This window comes from Triticum aestivum, chromosome 4A, assembly GCF_018294505.1.
Source record: "Triticum aestivum cultivar Chinese Spring chromosome 4A, IWGSC CS RefSeq v2.1, whole genome shotgun sequence".
Classification (NCBI taxonomy): domain Eukaryota; kingdom Viridiplantae; phylum Streptophyta; class Magnoliopsida; order Poales; family Poaceae; genus Triticum; species Triticum aestivum.
Window position 1 is genome coordinate 602,997,844 of NC_057803.1, and position 17,240 is coordinate 603,015,083.

General features: G+C 44.3%; 3 protein-coding genes across 4 annotated transcripts in view; 2 read left to right on the forward strand and 1 right to left on the reverse strand.

Annotated features, from left to right (window-relative positions):
* LOC123087441 (myosin-6) overlaps nt 1-5,801 on the forward strand; it is an 18,080-nt gene extending 12,279 nt beyond the window's left edge. Inside the window, exons 24-38 of one of the 2 annotated variants that reach the window (XM_044509449.1) lie at nt 1,392-1,531; nt 1,643-1,745; nt 1,838-1,867; nt 1,949-2,002; nt 2,093-2,263; nt 2,413-2,559; nt 2,802-3,002; nt 3,380-3,484; nt 3,563-3,633; nt 3,725-3,824; nt 4,085-4,141; nt 4,384-4,440; nt 4,532-4,612; nt 4,723-4,796; nt 4,909-5,801. In XM_044509449.1, coding sequence (XP_044365384.1) covers nt 1,392-1,531; nt 1,643-1,745; nt 1,838-1,867; nt 1,949-2,002; nt 2,093-2,263; nt 2,413-2,559; nt 2,802-3,002; nt 3,380-3,484; nt 3,563-3,633; nt 3,725-3,824; nt 4,085-4,141; nt 4,384-4,440; nt 4,532-4,612; nt 4,723-4,796; nt 4,909-5,023 — 1,506 coding nt within the window. In that variant the 3' untranslated portion in view covers nt 5,024-5,801. The remainder of the gene's footprint in view (nt 1-1,391; nt 1,532-1,642; nt 1,746-1,837; nt 1,868-1,948; nt 2,003-2,092; nt 2,264-2,412; nt 2,560-2,801; nt 3,003-3,379; nt 3,485-3,562; nt 3,634-3,724; nt 3,825-4,084; nt 4,142-4,383; nt 4,441-4,531; nt 4,613-4,722; nt 4,797-4,908) is intronic. The other variant, XM_044509450.1, reaches the window with a different exon arrangement.
* A 6,979-nt stretch (nt 5,802-12,780) lies between these two features.
* Nucleotides 12,781-15,588, forward strand: LOC543216 (ubiquitin-conjugating enzyme E2-23 kDa-like). The gene is made up of 6 exons (XM_044509452.1): nt 12,781-12,988; nt 13,082-13,161; nt 14,462-14,576; nt 14,676-14,728; nt 14,867-14,995; nt 15,090-15,588. The coding sequence occupies exons 1-6, from the start codon at nt 12,945-12,947 to the stop codon at nt 15,221-15,223; spliced, it is 555 nt and encodes a 184-aa protein (XP_044365387.1). The 5' UTR covers nt 12,781-12,944; the 3' UTR covers nt 15,224-15,588.
* Nucleotides 15,589-15,636: 48 nt separating this feature from the next.
* LOC123087442 (1-aminocyclopropane-1-carboxylate oxidase homolog 1) lies at nt 15,637-16,925 on the reverse strand. Its single transcript, XM_044509451.1, has one exon. It carries the CDS (start codon nt 16,836-16,838, stop codon nt 15,747-15,749), a length of 1,092 nt encoding a protein of 363 aa, XP_044365386.1. The 5' UTR covers nt 16,839-16,925; the 3' UTR covers nt 15,637-15,746.
* Nucleotides 16,926-17,240: the final 315 nt, after the last annotated feature.

Sequence of the window (17,240 nt, forward strand, 5' to 3'; positions counted from 1 at the left end):
CTACCCAAAGTCATGGCAGTGCAATTGCAAACTTGTGTTATCAGAACTATTCCTTATCTTCCTTAAAGAACTGTTTTTATTAGGATACCAGCCAGTTTGCTCGAAAAAAGATATAGGATACACCACTCAACTACCATGGTCTTACGCTTCTATTTCTCTGCATCACCAAGCAAAGCATATCACTGGGTTCATTATAACTCTAATTGATTCAGTTATCGATAACTATTTGATTTCTTTGTGCCTGGCCACTTTCAGGCTGCAAAGGAAACTGGTGCCCTACAGGCTGCCAAGAGTAAACTAGAGAAAGAAGTCGAGGAGCTTACTTGGCGGTTACAAGTGGAGAAGCGCATCAGGGTAAACTAGCACAGAACCATGGCCACAATGTCTCTAAAAATGTTGTTTATGCATGGCGCACTTGTATGTTATTCTATTATTTTCTCTATTGTCAAATAGTTCTAAGGCACTTTTATCTTGCGGTGTATGTTATTTTGTCTATTGCCAATAAGGTGCTATTTATTGTAATAATAAAAATGGTCTCTCAAATAGGCACTTCTTAGGTTGCTAAACTAATCTGGACTGTCATGTAAATTAACATCTTGTAGTGAATGAATAAAGAAGAGGGAAAATGATTGAACAATAAGAACAAAAACCTGCAGATATCATGTCAACAGCTGGCACATTTGCTAGTATAAGAGGAGCATTGTGCATCTCATAGCATTACAAAGGAAACTTTTGATGATTTTGGACTTACATATGCATATTTTATACTTGCAGTCTGATTTGGAAGAAGCCAAGGAAGCGAAAATTCAAGAAAATAAGAAGCTCCAATCACAATTGCAGGAATTGCAACAACAATTCAAGGAAACAAAAGAATTGTTAAAGAAGGAACAGGAAACTTCCAAGGTAGCATCAGAGAAAGCAGAGAAAGTTACTCTAGTGCCAGAGATCCGTGTTGATGAAACTCAAGTTAATGAGCTCACTGCCGAAAAAGAGAAGCTCACTGCTGAAAATGAGAAGCTCAAGGTATTAACGCAGAAATACGAACAAATACAAAAGAAAATGTGATAACAAAATCTAGCGATGAATCTTGTGTAGCTTATATAGGTACCATTGAATCAGTGAACTCCTCATCCTTTTTCTGGATATTCATGTGAAACCATAAATGAGGATGAATACCATTTAATTTTTTTAATTATCTACGTTATTGAACATCTTAGATTTTGATTAGTCTGGTAGCTTCGATGTTCAAATAGAAGTATTCATTGGTTAAATCATTTGCTATTAAATGGCTAATCATAGGAGGGTGTGCATAGCATGAATACACTTGCTATCCAATTATTATTTTTTGTACCCCTAGTGGAGTAATGGAGTGATAAACTTTTGACTTGCAGACACTGGTGAGCTCTCTTGAGACAAAAATAGAGGAAACGGAAGAGAGGTTTCAAGAACAAGACCAAGTCAGAGAAGAGTCTATGAAGAAAGCTACAGAGGCAGAGTCACAGCTAAATCAACTAAAGAATGCATTTCTAAGGTTCTTCTTTCATGTTGTATTTGATATAAACTCGTGATGCTGGTAAATGCTTCTATCCTTTATTAACCAAGCCATCTTATGTTAAACGATTGCAATTATTTCCATGACCAGCCTTCGAGAGAAGTTGGCTAGTGCAGAAGCAGAGATCATTAATCTCCGACAACATGCTGCGAGACCAAGACCTGATCCTTTGCTTAACATGCATAAAAAATCTGTAATCTCTCTCTCTCTCTCTCTCTCTCTCTCTCTTGTGTGCACACTCACATGAAAGTATTCTTATGCTTCGGAGTGTTTGCAACTGTGCAGAATTTGAGTGTACCTGCAGACGAACAACAGGTTTGGAATATCTTACACTGCTTGTTAATAACTCTTTAGATTTATTTTTCATGATTGAATCTAATATAATCATCCCTGCAGTCACCACCCACACCTATGGAATTCGGACGGAGATCTTTAATTGAGAGACACCAAGTACTTACTTGGGCTGATGTTCGATAATTAAAGCAGTTAATGAAGTCATTAGAAAACAAATTAAACTATGGCTCCACCTTTTCATTGCAGGAGAGTGTTGAAGCACTTATAAACTGTGTTAACGAAAACATTGGATTTAGCGATGGAAAACCAGTTGCTGCAATAACGATATACAAATGTCTTCTTCATTGGAGAACTTTCGAGGCAGAAAAGACAAATGTTTTTGATCGGATTATTCAGATTTTTGCTTCAGGAATGCAGGTATTTCTTGCTAGTGTTCCAACACTTAACCAATTATTGTGTTTGGTTTGATTCTATGATTTACTTGATTATCTTCATCATAGCGTGATCCTGTCTGGCTTATTCGATTTATGTTGCCCTTCTAAAAATCTGCAAAATTTGTATCACAGAAACAAGACAGCAACCCCGATCTTGCATACTGGCTATCAAATGCATCATCATTGTTGATTATACTGCAAAAGAGTCTGAAACCTGCTGGCACTGTAACAACACCACTGAAAAGAACAACGACTCAGACGTCTTTCCTTGGGAGGATGGTATGTTATATATATATATCCTTTTATTTTCTTGAACACGCATAAGGAGAACCAGAAAAGCCAAAAGAGGGAACGAGAAACAAAAAAAAAGAAAGAGGACGAATAATCATCCTTTTTTTTAACAAAATGATTAACAAGGGTTCTCTGAATTCTAGCAATTGTATTTTGTCAAAATTGTATGATAGGCTAGATGAGGTTATCTTGACTCATTTCTTAATCTCTTGGTGTTATATGATCCACAGGTATTTCGTGCGTCAAGCATTACTGTTGATATGGATCTCGTGCGCCAAGTTGAGGGCAAGTATCCTGCATTCCTTTTCAAGCAACAGCTTACAGCCTTTGTGGAAGGCTTATATGGAATGATCCGTGACAATGTGAAGAGAGAAGTGTCTTCAGTACTCTCGCATGTTATTCAGGTTACCCCATCTATCACGGGTTCTCAGGTTAATTATCATTTCATACTTTAGAAGATTCTTGCTGGACAAATATAATTTTAGAAATAAGCATGAGACATCTCAGCAACCTCCCATGGGAATCCAGGAATACTAAGTTAACTTTGACTCACGCTTGCATGTTTTTGGCTAGTTCCTCTCAGTTGGTAACTTGGCATAACACTTGAACCCTTTTGCAAACTCAACGAGAAGAAATTAGACTATTATTTATATCACGAGTACCTTTGTACCATGATGAATTTCTATTGCCTGGTGATTAGGCTATATAATTCATATGTTAAGATTTCATGCTAACTCTGCACCTGCATGGCAATAAGTTGTTGCTGCTGGTCTAATGCTCATTCCTGTATACACATTGATACTCAAAGGCGCCAAGAACTGCGAAGGCTGGTTTGCTAACAGATCAACATAGCTATTGGAAAGTGATAGTCGGCCATTTCAATGATCTCCTGAAAATCTTGCAAGAAAATTGTGTAAGTTTAAACCTTGAAACCCGCATTGCATTTGGCTGCATGGTGTTCTGACTTGTGGCCTTAATGCTGAAATTTCAGGTCCCAACCATTTTTTGTCGGAAGATCTTTACACAGCTTTATGCATACATCAACGCTCAACTCTTCAATAGGTAACTTGGTGTCTAGACTAGACTTTCCTTGCCTGCCGTCAATTTCCGCAGTTCCTAATTCTCCCTCTTCTGATGTTACTATATGTCCCAGTCTTCTTGTACGGCGAGAGTGTTGTTCTTTCAGCAATGGAGAATATGTGAAGCAAGGGCTTGAAGAACTGGAGACATGGTGCACACAAGCCAAGCCAGAGGTAAATATATATGTTTGATTTTGCTATTCTTTCTAAAGATGCAGACTTTATATTGTGATTGTTAAATGCTCGCAACCAACATTGCAGTCTAATAACTTTATTCTTTCTCAATAGTAACTACCCCCTCCGTTTTCTAAATATAAGACCTTTTAGTGAATCTCTAAAAGGTCTTATATTTAGAAACGGAGGGAGTACAATGTAACACCAGTACTAATATCTTCACTTTATTTACCTTGTGCCTAACCGTGAAATACCAACAGTACGCAGGATCTGCATGGGATGAACTTAAGCACATAACCCAGGCTGTTGGCTTCCTGGTATCTAACTACAAACTTGAGCATGTATTTTGTATTTCGGCATGGATTCTTAACAACATTTGTTAGTTCTTTTAAGTATAAAAAGTTGTGGAGCATTTCAATCGATTTTGAATTGCACACTGGGAACAGTTTAGTTGTGTTTGTGTTTGCTGTTCAAAGACTGCCGCTGTGCTGTTTACTGACTTTTTATGAAAATTGTGTCCCTATTAGGTAGGTCTGACCATCTATGTGCTGTGATGCAGGTCATTTTCAAAAAGTTCAGGGTATCATATGATGAAATAATGAGTGATCTCTGCCCAGTAAGACCCCCCCCCCACCCCCACCCCCAAACCCGACGCAGCATCCAGAAGAAGAGTAGCTAAACACCTATTTCTATTCGCCGTTATGCAGGTATTGAGTGTCCACCAACTTTACAGGATATGCACGCAGTACTGGGATGACAAATATAATACTGAAAGTGTATCCGAAGAGGTAAGCACCAAATCTAACTTCACAGGGCTAATCGAGCACCTTCCCTTGCATTCTGTCTGTGCCAAGCTGAGGTTTCAGGGCTGATACATTTCCTAATGATTGTATTGTAGGTCCTTAATGAGATGAAAACGTTGGTGAACGAGGGAGCTGGCTCGGGCGCCTATTTACTAGATGAAGAGACAAGGTACGTGTACGCCGTATATCCACAAATGGCGCAGTCTCAGAAACTAAAAGTCGTACGTGCTGGATCACAGTGTCGAACTTGATTTCGAACGCTCCGTGTGCCCTGCTTGCAGCATGCCGTTGTCTCTCGAGGAGATAGGCAACTCCATGGACACCAAGGAGTTCCAGAACGTGGTCCCGCCGCAAGAGCTCCTGGACAATGCGTCGTTCCAGTTCTTGAAGATCTGAATGGGTTCCGCGCGAGGGCAGAAGACGGTAGCCTCCGGAGGATAGAATGTTGTAAATTTGTCAGTTGGTATAGGTTTTTCTCTTCCTTTCTGCTCCCCCGGTCGGGCCTTGTAGATTATTCCATTTCCATAGTCATAGGTTGGTTGATGTAAGATGTCATAGCTTTTTTTTTATTTTTTGTTTATGGCTGCCGGCTGGGTTGGGAAGAGAGCACAGGGCAGGCAGGAGGTCATTCACATCTATTCTCGATTCTTTCTTTCTAGTCACGGTAGATATATCATATATGTATGTAGCAGTATTCAAAAATATCCATTCTGTGTAGCCAATGTATAGTTATATATACATTAGTATCAATGAGAATGACAATTGTGGGGCTTGATGTAAGAAAGGCTCCCTGTCTGTCTCATCATCACATTAGTATCCATATAAACCCACTATCACATCACATTTCAATCATGTGAAATGTATATGATGCATGGTACTCCTACTTGTTTGTGGATGAAAAGGATTCGGATAATAGCCGTAGAGTTAAATTAAACTGGTAACAAAGATGACATTTACAGCTAGTCTGAAAAGAAAAGAAAAGAAAATGTATTATAGTAGCGTCTATTCTTTGCGGCTGCTATGAAATGAGTCTCGTGAAAGGTAGCTTATGGTCCATATTATACTCCATGAGTTGATTGTTCGTGTAGGTTTGGTGTTTGACAAGCAAGAGGTTGATTGTGTTTATTCTTCACACCACCATCCTAACCTAACCTAACCTAACCTAACCTAACCTTGTGGTCAACCAACCCTCTTTGTGTTGTGTTGTGTTGTGTTTTGTTGAGGCCCCTTTTCTTTCTTATCATCCATATATGCATATAAATCATCACACCACATTTGACTCTACTCCATGAGGAGTTGATTGTTTGTGTGGATTTGGTTGGTGTTTGAAAAGCAAGAGGTTGAGTGTTTATTGTTCCATACTAGACCCCCAGTTCCTAAATATAAGTCCTTTTAAAGATTCCAATATAGACTACATACGGAGAAAAATGAATAAATCTACATATAGAACATCAGTATGTAGTCCGTATTGAAATATTTAAAAAGACTTATATTTAGAAATAGAGGGAGTATATCGTTAGAAACTTAGAAATTTTAGGTGATAACACAATGTGTATTACTTATGTTGGTCGGAAAGAGGCGGTATCCTCCTTGTGGTCAATCCTCCTCTGCTCTACTCAGGCAGCCAACATGGATGTTTCCTCTGTTACAATTTTTGGTGTTACAAGTCACAAAATGATGTACTACGAAATACAAAAAAAGGCATTTATTTCGTAAGGAAATAATATATAGCATTAATAAATAATGGTAATTACTCAAAGGAGGTGCAGTAGTTAGGATTAACTTGTACTCTTACTAATTACTCAAAGGAGATGGGTAGGAAGGAGGATGAGTGTGGCTGGTGACTGATAGCAACAAGGCCCACGTGGCAGCCGGTGTGTGGCTCATCCAAATCCAAACTCAAATAATTGGTTGTTTGTCTGCTATGGCTGAATATAGAAATAATAATAAAGAGCAGGACGGACGGACGGAATCTCCTCTTGCAGCACAAGAAAAAAAGAAGCGAAAATGATAGATGTTGAAGTGGTCAGCAGGTCTGAAAAGGCATGGATGGAATCTCCCCCTCTTTCTCTTGTGTGTGTGAATCATTTATCCGGGCAATAGTATTTTTTCTATAGTAGTACCACAAACTAGCAACAGTACTAGCGAAAGTGCCTTTCTGCTCCCGAGCTCATTTGAGCTCGGTGAACAGTAAAATCGAAAAAAATAAAAAAAAAATTCAAAAATTTCTAATTTTTTTGGGAGAAACATTGACAAAAGTTCTAAGTGCTTGCAAAAATTCATCATGAAATCACATTCCTGTAAAGCGTGGCAAAAAAAAAAACAAATTCAGTGCTCCAAAATGCTTTTGAAAGTAGTTTTTTCAGAGTACTGATTTTGTTTTTTTGCCACGCCTTCTAGAAATGTGATTTCATGGCGAATTTTTGCAAGCACTTAGAACTTTTGTCAATGTTTCTCCCAAAAAAATTAGATTTTTTTAAATTTCTTTTGATTTAGTTTTGATTTTACTGTTCACCCGAGCTCATTTGAGCTCGGGTGCAGAAACTCCGCGTCCCAGTACTAGCTAGTTATGCCCGACAAGCTAAGATAGAGCCGCATTATTTTTACCAAATGCCCCCTCAACAAACTTGGTCTGCGTGTTGACCCCCGAAAAACTTATTTCAGCGTCTGGCCCCTAAATTCACGCTTTGCAACCAACCAGGTGCCTAAATTACACCTCAGGCCAAGCCAACATATAATTCGGGTTTGCCCGGCTTCGATTCATTGTTGTGCCAAACCAGAGGGTGTGCGGACTTACAAGGTAAAACGTCTAACGGCCTGCCTTTATAAAGCGCCGTTAGATACATGTCATACCGTCCGGCGATTCTATAACTTATAAACGCCAAATTGATGATGCCAATTTATAGGGCGTTTTCCGGTTTAAGTGAGCTCATCCAGCAGAAAACGAGACATGCTGAAGGCTCTCGTGATGGTCGACCATCTAAAATCCAGGGGTTGTGGGCAGTATCGCGTCCTTCCATCAGGCGGGGCAGGGAGGTGCCACGCCGTCGACGCGACCGACGTTCATGGACCAGGCCGCTCAAAAACGCGTCTGGGGCCACGACGGCTTCACGTGTAATTTAGGCGTGTGTGACACCCCAAGACCGAAGCTTCAGATGCCTTTCAGGGTTTCATGGTTCCGTCGTGTAATTTGTTTGGTTCTTTGCATTTATCTTTGCATCGTATGCATTGCATCATGTCATCATGCCATCATGTCATTTCTTTTTCTTAACTCAACCAAATAAAATCGGATGGATCTTCAGTCCATTTAAATCGAGGGATATTCACATGGTGAAATTCTTTTTATAACATATTCTCCCAATATTTTAGGGAGCTATATAAATTATATTCCAATAATTTGGTATCACCCATAACACACGTGCAAAATATTTTCCATGTCTATTCCTCTTCGAGTTTGACCTTCAAACCTTGCCTATATTTCTCATCTCTTTTATCGAGGCTCCTCTAAAAATCTCAGCCCTTTTAGAGTTCTTTCGAATGGGTTTCAAAATTCAAACATGTTGAATTAAATTCAACATCTGCGAATCTATTGTTCTCCAAAAACCCTCTTGCCATTTTATTTAAATTCCTCACATTTTTGTGAGTCCATGGAAATTATCCGCATGTCCAACTTCTTCCCCTATCACCTCCTTCCTTTTCTTCTCTTCTTTGTTTTTTTTTTCTGTTTTAGCAATGAGAGAGAGGAGTCCAGCAGGCCGGCCTCTAGGGCCCATCCCAAGGCCCAGGCCGGCCAACCAGTCTCCACCGCGCTGGCCCATTTGGCCAGGGCCTCCCGCAGCCCAGCCACCTAACCCTAGCGCAACCCCATCTCGTTCGATCCCTCTCCCTTCCCTCGTTCCCTCGCGCCGCCACACAGGGTCGAGGAGCCCCGATCCCATCCTCATCCTCCCTTCGACTCTCCTCTGGCCGATCCCATCTTTCCCTCGACATCTCTTCTCGATCGCAGCAGCCCACTGCCGTCGCCTCCCTCTGCTCTACCCCGCGCCGCGCCTCCTGCCATGGCCTTCCTTCCTTGCCTCAATGGACGCGGGGGCCGAGCTCGCCGCCCTGCCGCGTCGCCGGGGACGCCGGGCACCACAGCCTGCTGGGCCTCCCCTGCATCATTCTCGCCGAAGCGCTCCACCACCATGCGCCGCACGCCCAACCTCCCGCTCGCGCCTGCGTCCCTCCATCATCGACGAGGACCACCTCTGGCCTCCACGTCCTCTGTTTCGCCTCCTCACAACCCTGCCGCCCCAGCGACCTCGCCGCCGGCGACTGAACCGCATGCATCAGAGGCCATGGACGTCGCCGCCCCTTGGGAGGCCGCTGCCGTCGCTACGGAACCTCCCCAACGCCTAGCTCTTCCTTGCTGCCGCCCCATGGAGTTCCATCGGCCCAGATCTGGCCGGGAACCAGACGAGCCCCGTGCCTATTGCTGTCGTTGTTTTCACTCTGTCAAACGAACGCAACACCTTCACCGGAGACCGCCAGGACCGTCAAGGATTCGCCAAGTACAACGCCGTCGGAGCCCCTCCAAGTTTGATGTTGGAACGTGTACGACCATGCGGATTCGCCAAGTACCACGACGTCGACGACCGTCAAGTTCAACTACTTTGACTACGAACGGTGATGATCCCGAACATCTACGGACGTGTACGACTATCGTTGCCGTAGAACCGTGGGTCACAAGCGCAGTGAACAACTACCGTCGCCGAAGACCTATGAACCTAAAACTTCAAGTTCGACTACCGTCAAAAGGACGAGACAAGTCGCCGAAGACCCCAAGTACCTCCACGATGACCCGAACATCTACAGAAAAACGTGTACCTCTACTGTTGCCATGTACCCCTACTTCCACTACGAATGTCCCGAGAACGTCTACTTCCCCTACACCGCATCGAACTTGTTCCGTTCCGACAACACACGCTTCGAAGGTATAACCCCGAGACGACTGCCCGTGAACGAATGCATGTGTGATGTATGAGATGCTCGTGCTTGCTTCGTGCTCGAATTGTCGGTGCACGTTGCCCCTCTTTTGTGTTGTCACCATCGTCGACTCATGGGACACCCGGTATCCGGGAGTGCCCCACCATCTTTTGCACACATCCGCACATTTCTCTTTTGCATCGGTATCTCAATCGAGTCGGAACCGGAATGCTGCCATGGCACCGTTTTCGTTATCGTTGCCGTGGCACCCCTTTTTCGTTTCCGCCACGATGACAAATGCTTCATAATGCTCTTGCCAACATTTTCTTAAAATTGCATAAAACTTGAACATGTCATCCGCATGATGTTAACAACATTAAGATGGTTTAAATTGTTGTTTGCATTAATTTACTAATGCATATGGGGATTTACCGGATTCGTTATTTGTTTTGTCTGGCCCCATTTAAATTGTTTAGATGGTGTAGTTTTGTTATGCTTCACCTTTTGCCATGTTTAACAACATTTAATATTGATGGGTACATAAACGAGATCGAACTAAATAACTTGTCGTGGTGTTTCGTCAATATGCAACTCGTTGCATATTGAGCTCCACTTAATTTGTAGTATTGTTTGTGCACTTTGCCATGCCATGCCCTCTTTAAACCGGACATGCATCATACTTGTTTGCGCATCATGCCATGTCTATGTGGTGGTTGTTTACTATGTTGTTTGCTTTTTTCCGGTGTTGCTTCTTCGGGTTGTTTCCGGTAACGTCGTGTTGTGAGGATTCGTTCGACTGCGTCCGTTTGTCTTCTTCATGGACTCATTCTTCTTCCTTGCAGGATTTCAGGCAAGATGACCATACCCTCGATATCACTTCTATCTTTGCTTGCTAGTTGCTCGCTCTTTTGCTATGCCTAAGCTGCGATACCTACCACTTGCTTATCATGCCTCCCATATTGTTGAACCAAGCCTCTAACCCACCTTGTCCCAGCAAACCGTTGTTTGGCTATGTTACCGCCTTGCTCATCCCCTCTTATAGTGTTGTTAGTTGCAGGTGAAGATTGAAGTTTGTTCCTTGTTGGAACATGGAGATACCATTCCTTGTTGGAACATGTTTACTTGTTGGGATATCACTATATATCGTATTTAATTAATGCATCTATATACTTGGTAAAGGGTGGAAGGCTCGGCCTTATGCCTGGTGTTTTGTTCCACTCTTGCTGCCCTAGTTTCCGTCATATCGGTGTTATGTTCCCGGATTTTGCGTTCCTTACGCGGTTGGGTTATAATGGGAACCCCTTGACAGTTCGCCTTGAATAAAACTCCTCCAGCAAGGCCCAACATTGGTTTTACCATTTGCCACCTAGCCTTTTCTTTCCCTTGGGTTCTACAGACTCAAGGGTCATCTTTATTTAAACCCCCGGGCCAGTGCTCCTCTGAGTGTTGGTCCAACCCAGAGCACCGTGCAGGGCCATCCCTTGGCAAATTGGGTTACGTCGGCTCCTGTACGCTTAGCTTATCTGTTGTGCCCTGAGAACGAGATATGTGCAGCTCCTATCGGGATTTGTCGGCACAGCAGGTGGTCTTGCTGGACTTGTTTTACCATTGTCGAGGATGTCTTGTAGAACCGGGATACCGAGTCTGATCGGAATGTCTCGGGAGGAGGTCTATTCCTTCGTTGACCGTGAGAGCTTGTGATGGGCTAAGTTGGGACACCCCTGCAGGGATTTGAACTTTCGAAAGCCGTGCCCGCGGTTATGGGCAGATGGAATTTGTTAATATCCGGTTGTAGATAACTTGAACCTTAACTTAATTAAAATGAGTCAACTGCGTGTGTAACCGTGATGGTCTCTTTCCGGCGGCGTCCGGGAAGTGAACACGGTGTTGGAGTAATGCTTGACGTAGATTGTTTTAGGATCACTTCTTGATCATACTTTTATCGACCGTGCTTTGCCTTCTCTTCTCGCTCTCGTTTGCGTATGTTAGCCACCATATATGCTAGTCGCTTGCTGCAGCTCCACCTCATACTTTTACCTTACCCATAAGCTTAAATAGTCTTGATCGCGAGGGTGCGAGATTGCTGAGTCCCCGTGACTCACAGATACTTCCAAAACTAGCTTGCAGGTGTCGATGAGTCCGTGCAGATGACGCAACCAAGCTCAGGAGGAGCTCGATGAAGATCTTGTCCTTTGTGTTGTTTCGTTCTAGTTGATCAGTAGTGGAGCCCAGTTGGGGTCGATCGGGGACCTTTGTCGCATTTGGGGTTCTTCTTTTATTTTGGTTCCGTAGTCGGACCTTGATTGTATTTGGATGATGTAATGATTTATTCATGTATTGTGTGAAGTGGTGATTGTAAGCCAACTATGTATCTTTTTCTTTATGTATTCATGGATTGTATGAAGATTACCTTACTTGTGACATTGCTTTCAATGCGGTTATGCCTCTAAGTCGTGCTTCGACACGTGGGAGATATAGCCGCATCGAGGGCGTTACAGCGTGTGATGGCGTGAATGCGAGGGGCTGGATGACGAAATAAGGGCCTCTTTGATTCGTACGATTTTGAAAACGTAGGAATAGGAAAAGTGTAGGGTTGGAGTGGCATGCCCATTTTTGAATCATATAGAATTAGCAATGATTGTTTAATGCCACGGAAAAAACAAATGAAATTGTAAAAAGAGGTTGGAGTAGATGTTAAATTTTCTATGAAATGTAGTACAAAAGGTTTCATAGAAAAAATTACTATGAGATCCAATACTATGAATCAAAGAACCAATATAGAAAAAAATCATAAGGATTTCAATCCTTCAGAAATCCTATAAAATTCCTTTGAATCAAAGAAGCCCTAAGTTTTTTAAGCAAGGTCGATGGGGCGAATTAAGATTGGTGAGGGGTCATTTAGCAAAAATAAGACGGTAGAGCCATCCATCCGCATCTGCTGATTTCCGTGTCCAGAAAAAGGTAGTGCAACAACTAGTCACTGTCATGAGACTCATCCATCCATCCTCTACTACTACTAGTAGTTTCTTTCATTTCATTTTAATTTTGTGTGCAGATAAATAAAAAAATTAAAAAAAATGAGGTGCGTGATGATTGCTCTGCCTCCGTGGTGTGGACGTAACGTATCCATTTTATTTATTTTGTTGCAGAGGAGGAGTGTATTTTATTTCTGCAAGATGCAGAGATTGGGCCTTGTAGACGATACCCATGCCCACGTCCATGTCCATGCCCCCATATCACACCACCACCTGTCCTCCCCCTTCCTCTCTCTCTCTCTCTCTCTCTCTCTCCCTCTCTGCAAACCTACAAGCAGGGCAAGGAGGAGGAGGAAGAAGAAGAAGAAGCAAACATGTCTTCCCCAAGCAAGCGCAGGGAGATGGATCTCATGAAGCTGTCTGTACTGTAGCCTCTACCTATTTCAAGCAAGCGGAGGGAGATGTATTTCATCCGTTGTTTCTGATGCTTTTGAGTTTTGATGGTGGTTAGGATGATGAGTGACTACAAGGTGGACATGATCAACGACGGGATGCACGAGTTCTTCGTCCACTTCCACGGACCCAAAGACAGTTTGTCTCTCTCTCCCATCTCCTTTGCTTCTTTTCATCGACTAATTAATTAGTATTAGTAGGTGCAGATTCGCTCATTCATTCATTCATTAGGATTGGGTGCGTGATGAGATTGTTTCTTTCTTTGCTTGCTTGCTTGCTTGATTTCCCCTCATCTTTCTTCCCAAATGAAATCTCTTTGTTTCTTTCTTTCTATCATTTCAAGTACTACTAGTAATCCCTAACTTGAGATTGCTTTATTTATAAAGCAGGGCGAAAGCTTTTTTTGGTAATCCCTAACTTGAGAGAGAGAGAGTAGCAGAGGAGGATGAGCTGAACTGAACTCAACTGTCCCCCCTTATTTCAGAACAAACAAACAAACAAAAAGTTGAGTTGAGTTGAGTTCAGACAGTAGCTTATCTTTTCCGGGCTCTTCATTCACCTACACTATACATACATAGGAGGGAGGGAGGAATCAGGAATGGATTCTGCACAAACAAGTGTAAAAACAACTACTTCCTGCTGCATGCATCTAGCTCATCTCATCTGTTCCTCTTCTTTAAGAAACAAACAAAAAAGAAAATCACCTCCGCGAAACTGTCCTGCCATTCTTTGCGATTGCCTCACTTGCTGTTTGTGTCACCATGACTGATTGGTTGTACTAGTAGTATAACATAATCCATGGATTGTTTTGTTTGGTTTGTACCCCATCCATATCCATATCACCTCTGGCTAGATGCAGCATCCACATCACAATGACTTTTCATTAGCCTCCATATTACTACTATATCATATCGGTACGGTAGGTGCTTCATCCACATCCCAACAATGGCCTCTCCCTCTCTCTCTCTCTCTCTCTGCTCTGCTCTGCTCTGCCCAACCAACAACTTGCCGGGAAAAAAATAGACAGATTTGACCAATACCCCCCAAAAAATAAAGGATGCACTTTGGCTGTCACTCATGCTTTCACTGATTTATTCTTGCAAGTTTAGTATACATTGTACTACTAGTGCGTAGTGCTCGTCTGTTCAGCTGTCAAGTTTTCTCTTTCCCACTTTCTGAGTACTAGTGGAAGGGAATGATGCTGCATTAAGCATGCACTCTACTGCTCCCTCCGTCCCAAAATAAGTGTCGCCGATTTTGTACAAAGTACAAAGTCAGTCAGCAACACTTATTTTGGGATAAGTAGCATTTAAACTCTGTACATACAGATGACACAACAATTTTGAATAAATTTGATCCTTCAATCTGCTTTGTAGCACTTCAAATTTATTTGGTACTCCTACCTAATTACCAGGCTTCCTCTGTTTCCTTGCTGCAGGTATTTACCAGGGTGGTGTGTGGAAGGTCAGGGTTGAACTCACCGAAGCTTACCCTTACAAATCCCCTTCCATTGGCTTCACCAACAAGATCTATCACCCCAATGTCGATGAGATGTAAGCCTTCCTTTCTTCTTCATTTCACAAACCAACCATTCTCTTCTCTGCACAATTGCACATACTCTCAGGTTTCATCGTTTGTTTGTTTGTCGGCAGGTCTGGTTCTGTCTGCTTGGATGTGATCAATCAGACATGGAGCCCGATGTTTGGTAAGTAAATTCGATCGATATATCGAAACTAGCTATTGCTCGTTAATATTTTTACGTGTCCGACCCCGTTGACTTTGTGTCTTTTTTACTAACTGAACTGAAGCACCACATTTCTGCTGTTGTCCTGCTATGCTGCAGACCTTGTGAATATCTTTGAGGTGTTCCTGCCCCAGCTTCTCCTGTACCCGAACCCCTCGGACCCCTTGAACGGCGAGGCGGCTTCGCTCATGATGCGCGACAAGAATGCCTATGAAAATAAAGTCAAAGGTCTGATTTGTACCATAACTTGTGTATTCCATATCTATGTCATCGAGTGCACTATAGTATTTCCTTAACACAAACTAAAAAAATCTCTGTTCAGAATATTGTGAGAGATATGCCAAGCCTGAAGATATATCCCCAGAGGAGGAAGAGGAGGAGAGTGATGAGGAGCTGAGCGACGCCGAGGGCTACGACTCCGGCGACGAGGCCATCATGGGCCACGCAGACCCTTAACTGGTGGATGGATGCAAGGATGGTTAGCTCAGTCAGTAACTCAGTAATGCAGGTGATCATGATGTATCTCTGTCTGTCAGTCTGTACATAGCTGCGGCGATCACTGATGAATGCCGCCATGGCAGATGCTGAAGAAAGTCATCAGCCATCTCAACTCAGCTCCACTAGTTCTTGTGTGTCCCGCTGTGAATAACTTGCCATTTGTTTGTGTTGGTTCCATTTGCAGTTCATGTTTCCATTCTAGGAGATGTCTGTTCTTCTGTTTTGTTGATTTCATTTCCAGTTCATGTTACTACTGTATGTTTCCCTTTCCTACCTGTAATCATCTCAGGGGAATTTAAATCTGCTCTGCATGTCCAGCTGAATTCGAATTTCCACCCTTCAAAAGAGTACAACAGAGATTGCATCTTGCATTAGGATGAATTTGAATCATCAGTTCAGATCCAAAAACGAATCTGAATCATGAACACAAGATTTTTTTTTTCTTTTTGACTTAGATACATTCAGATTGGATGAGGTAGATTCAGATCCTGACGCGCTGGAGCGCAGAGACGCCGTCCAGGCCCTTGGCGCCGTAGTGCCGGAGCATCTCCGGCACCGTCGTGCTCCTGTACCTCGCGCGGCCGTCGCCATCACCGCCGGCGACGATCGGAGCGAGCACCCTCGTCGAGGCGTCGGCGCGGAAGAAGCATGCGACGGAGACCCGGGGACCGGCGGTGTTGGCCACCACGCGGTGCTCCACGCTCCTGAACCGGTCGTTGGACAGGATCTGCAGGTAGTCACCGACGTTCACCACCAGCGCACACGCCTCCGCCGGCACGTCCACCCACGCCGGCCGCCGCTCGTCGACGTCCACCAGCACCTGGAGTCCGCCGACGGCGTCCTGGAGGAGCACGGTGAGGAAGCTGGGGTCGGAGTGCCTCGCGTTGCCCAGCGTCCGGTGCGGCTCCGGGCACGCCGGGTAGTAGTGGCAGCCCACGCTCAGCCCCTCCAGGCACCCGGCCTCCTCCTCCAGGTACCCGCGCCGGAGGCCCATCGCCTCCGACAGCAGCCCGAAGAGGGTCCGCCCCAGCCGCTGCACCAGCCCAGCGTACTCCGGCACGATGGCCCGGCACGCCGGCGGGATCTGCTCGGGCGGCGGCGGCTCCGGGGCCATCTCCATGTAGAGCGTGTCGCGCCAGCAGGCCGTCGGCGACCGAAACAGGTCGAAGTTGCACTGGTACCTAGCGCGCCGCTCGGTGTCCCGGCTGTAGTACGGCGCCTTGGCCTCCGCCGGCTCCTCGTTGAAGCGCCGGACCGCCGCGAGGATCTCGGACATGGCCGGCTCCGGCACGTCGTGGTTCGTCACCTGGAAGAAGCCCACGGTCTCCGCGGCCGCCCTTACCGCGCCGACCACCGAGGCCCGCCCCGACGGCTTCGCGAGGCCGGCGAGGTCGATGACCGGGATGGCGAACTGGTGGTGACCATGGTGATGGGGCGCGTCGGCCAGGGAGTCCGGCGGGTGGTGGAAGATGGCAGGGATGGTGGTGACGCCCGCGTCGACGAGGCCCTTGACGCCGGCCTTGGTGCCGTCGAAGGCCTTGAGCGCGCGGAGGCGCTCATGGTCGGAGGCCATGGATTATTGGAGCTAAGCTCTGTGTGTGTGGGAGTGAGTGAAGTAGTCGTGGCGCTCTACTGACCAGCCTTCCGTGTACACTTCAACGTCTGATATCTAGAGTATATCAGTAAAATCATCAAACAGAATCTGGAAAATAAAAAAGAATATAAATAGTGAATCTGGAAAATAATAATTTTTTTTAAAAAAAATCTAAATAGCGGGAGTACAAATAACTGCAGTTTAGCTTTTTTTTTTTGAGAATTCTCGCCTGCTTTATTTATTCAGAAGCAATTGTCATAGGTACAAGATCGGGATCATGAGGATTGCCCAACCAAACATGTCTACCTATATCTAGGTTGCAAGCAAATTTGGCGAGATTATGAGCTTCAGTTTAGCTAATGGTAAGTTGCCTGATTTTTT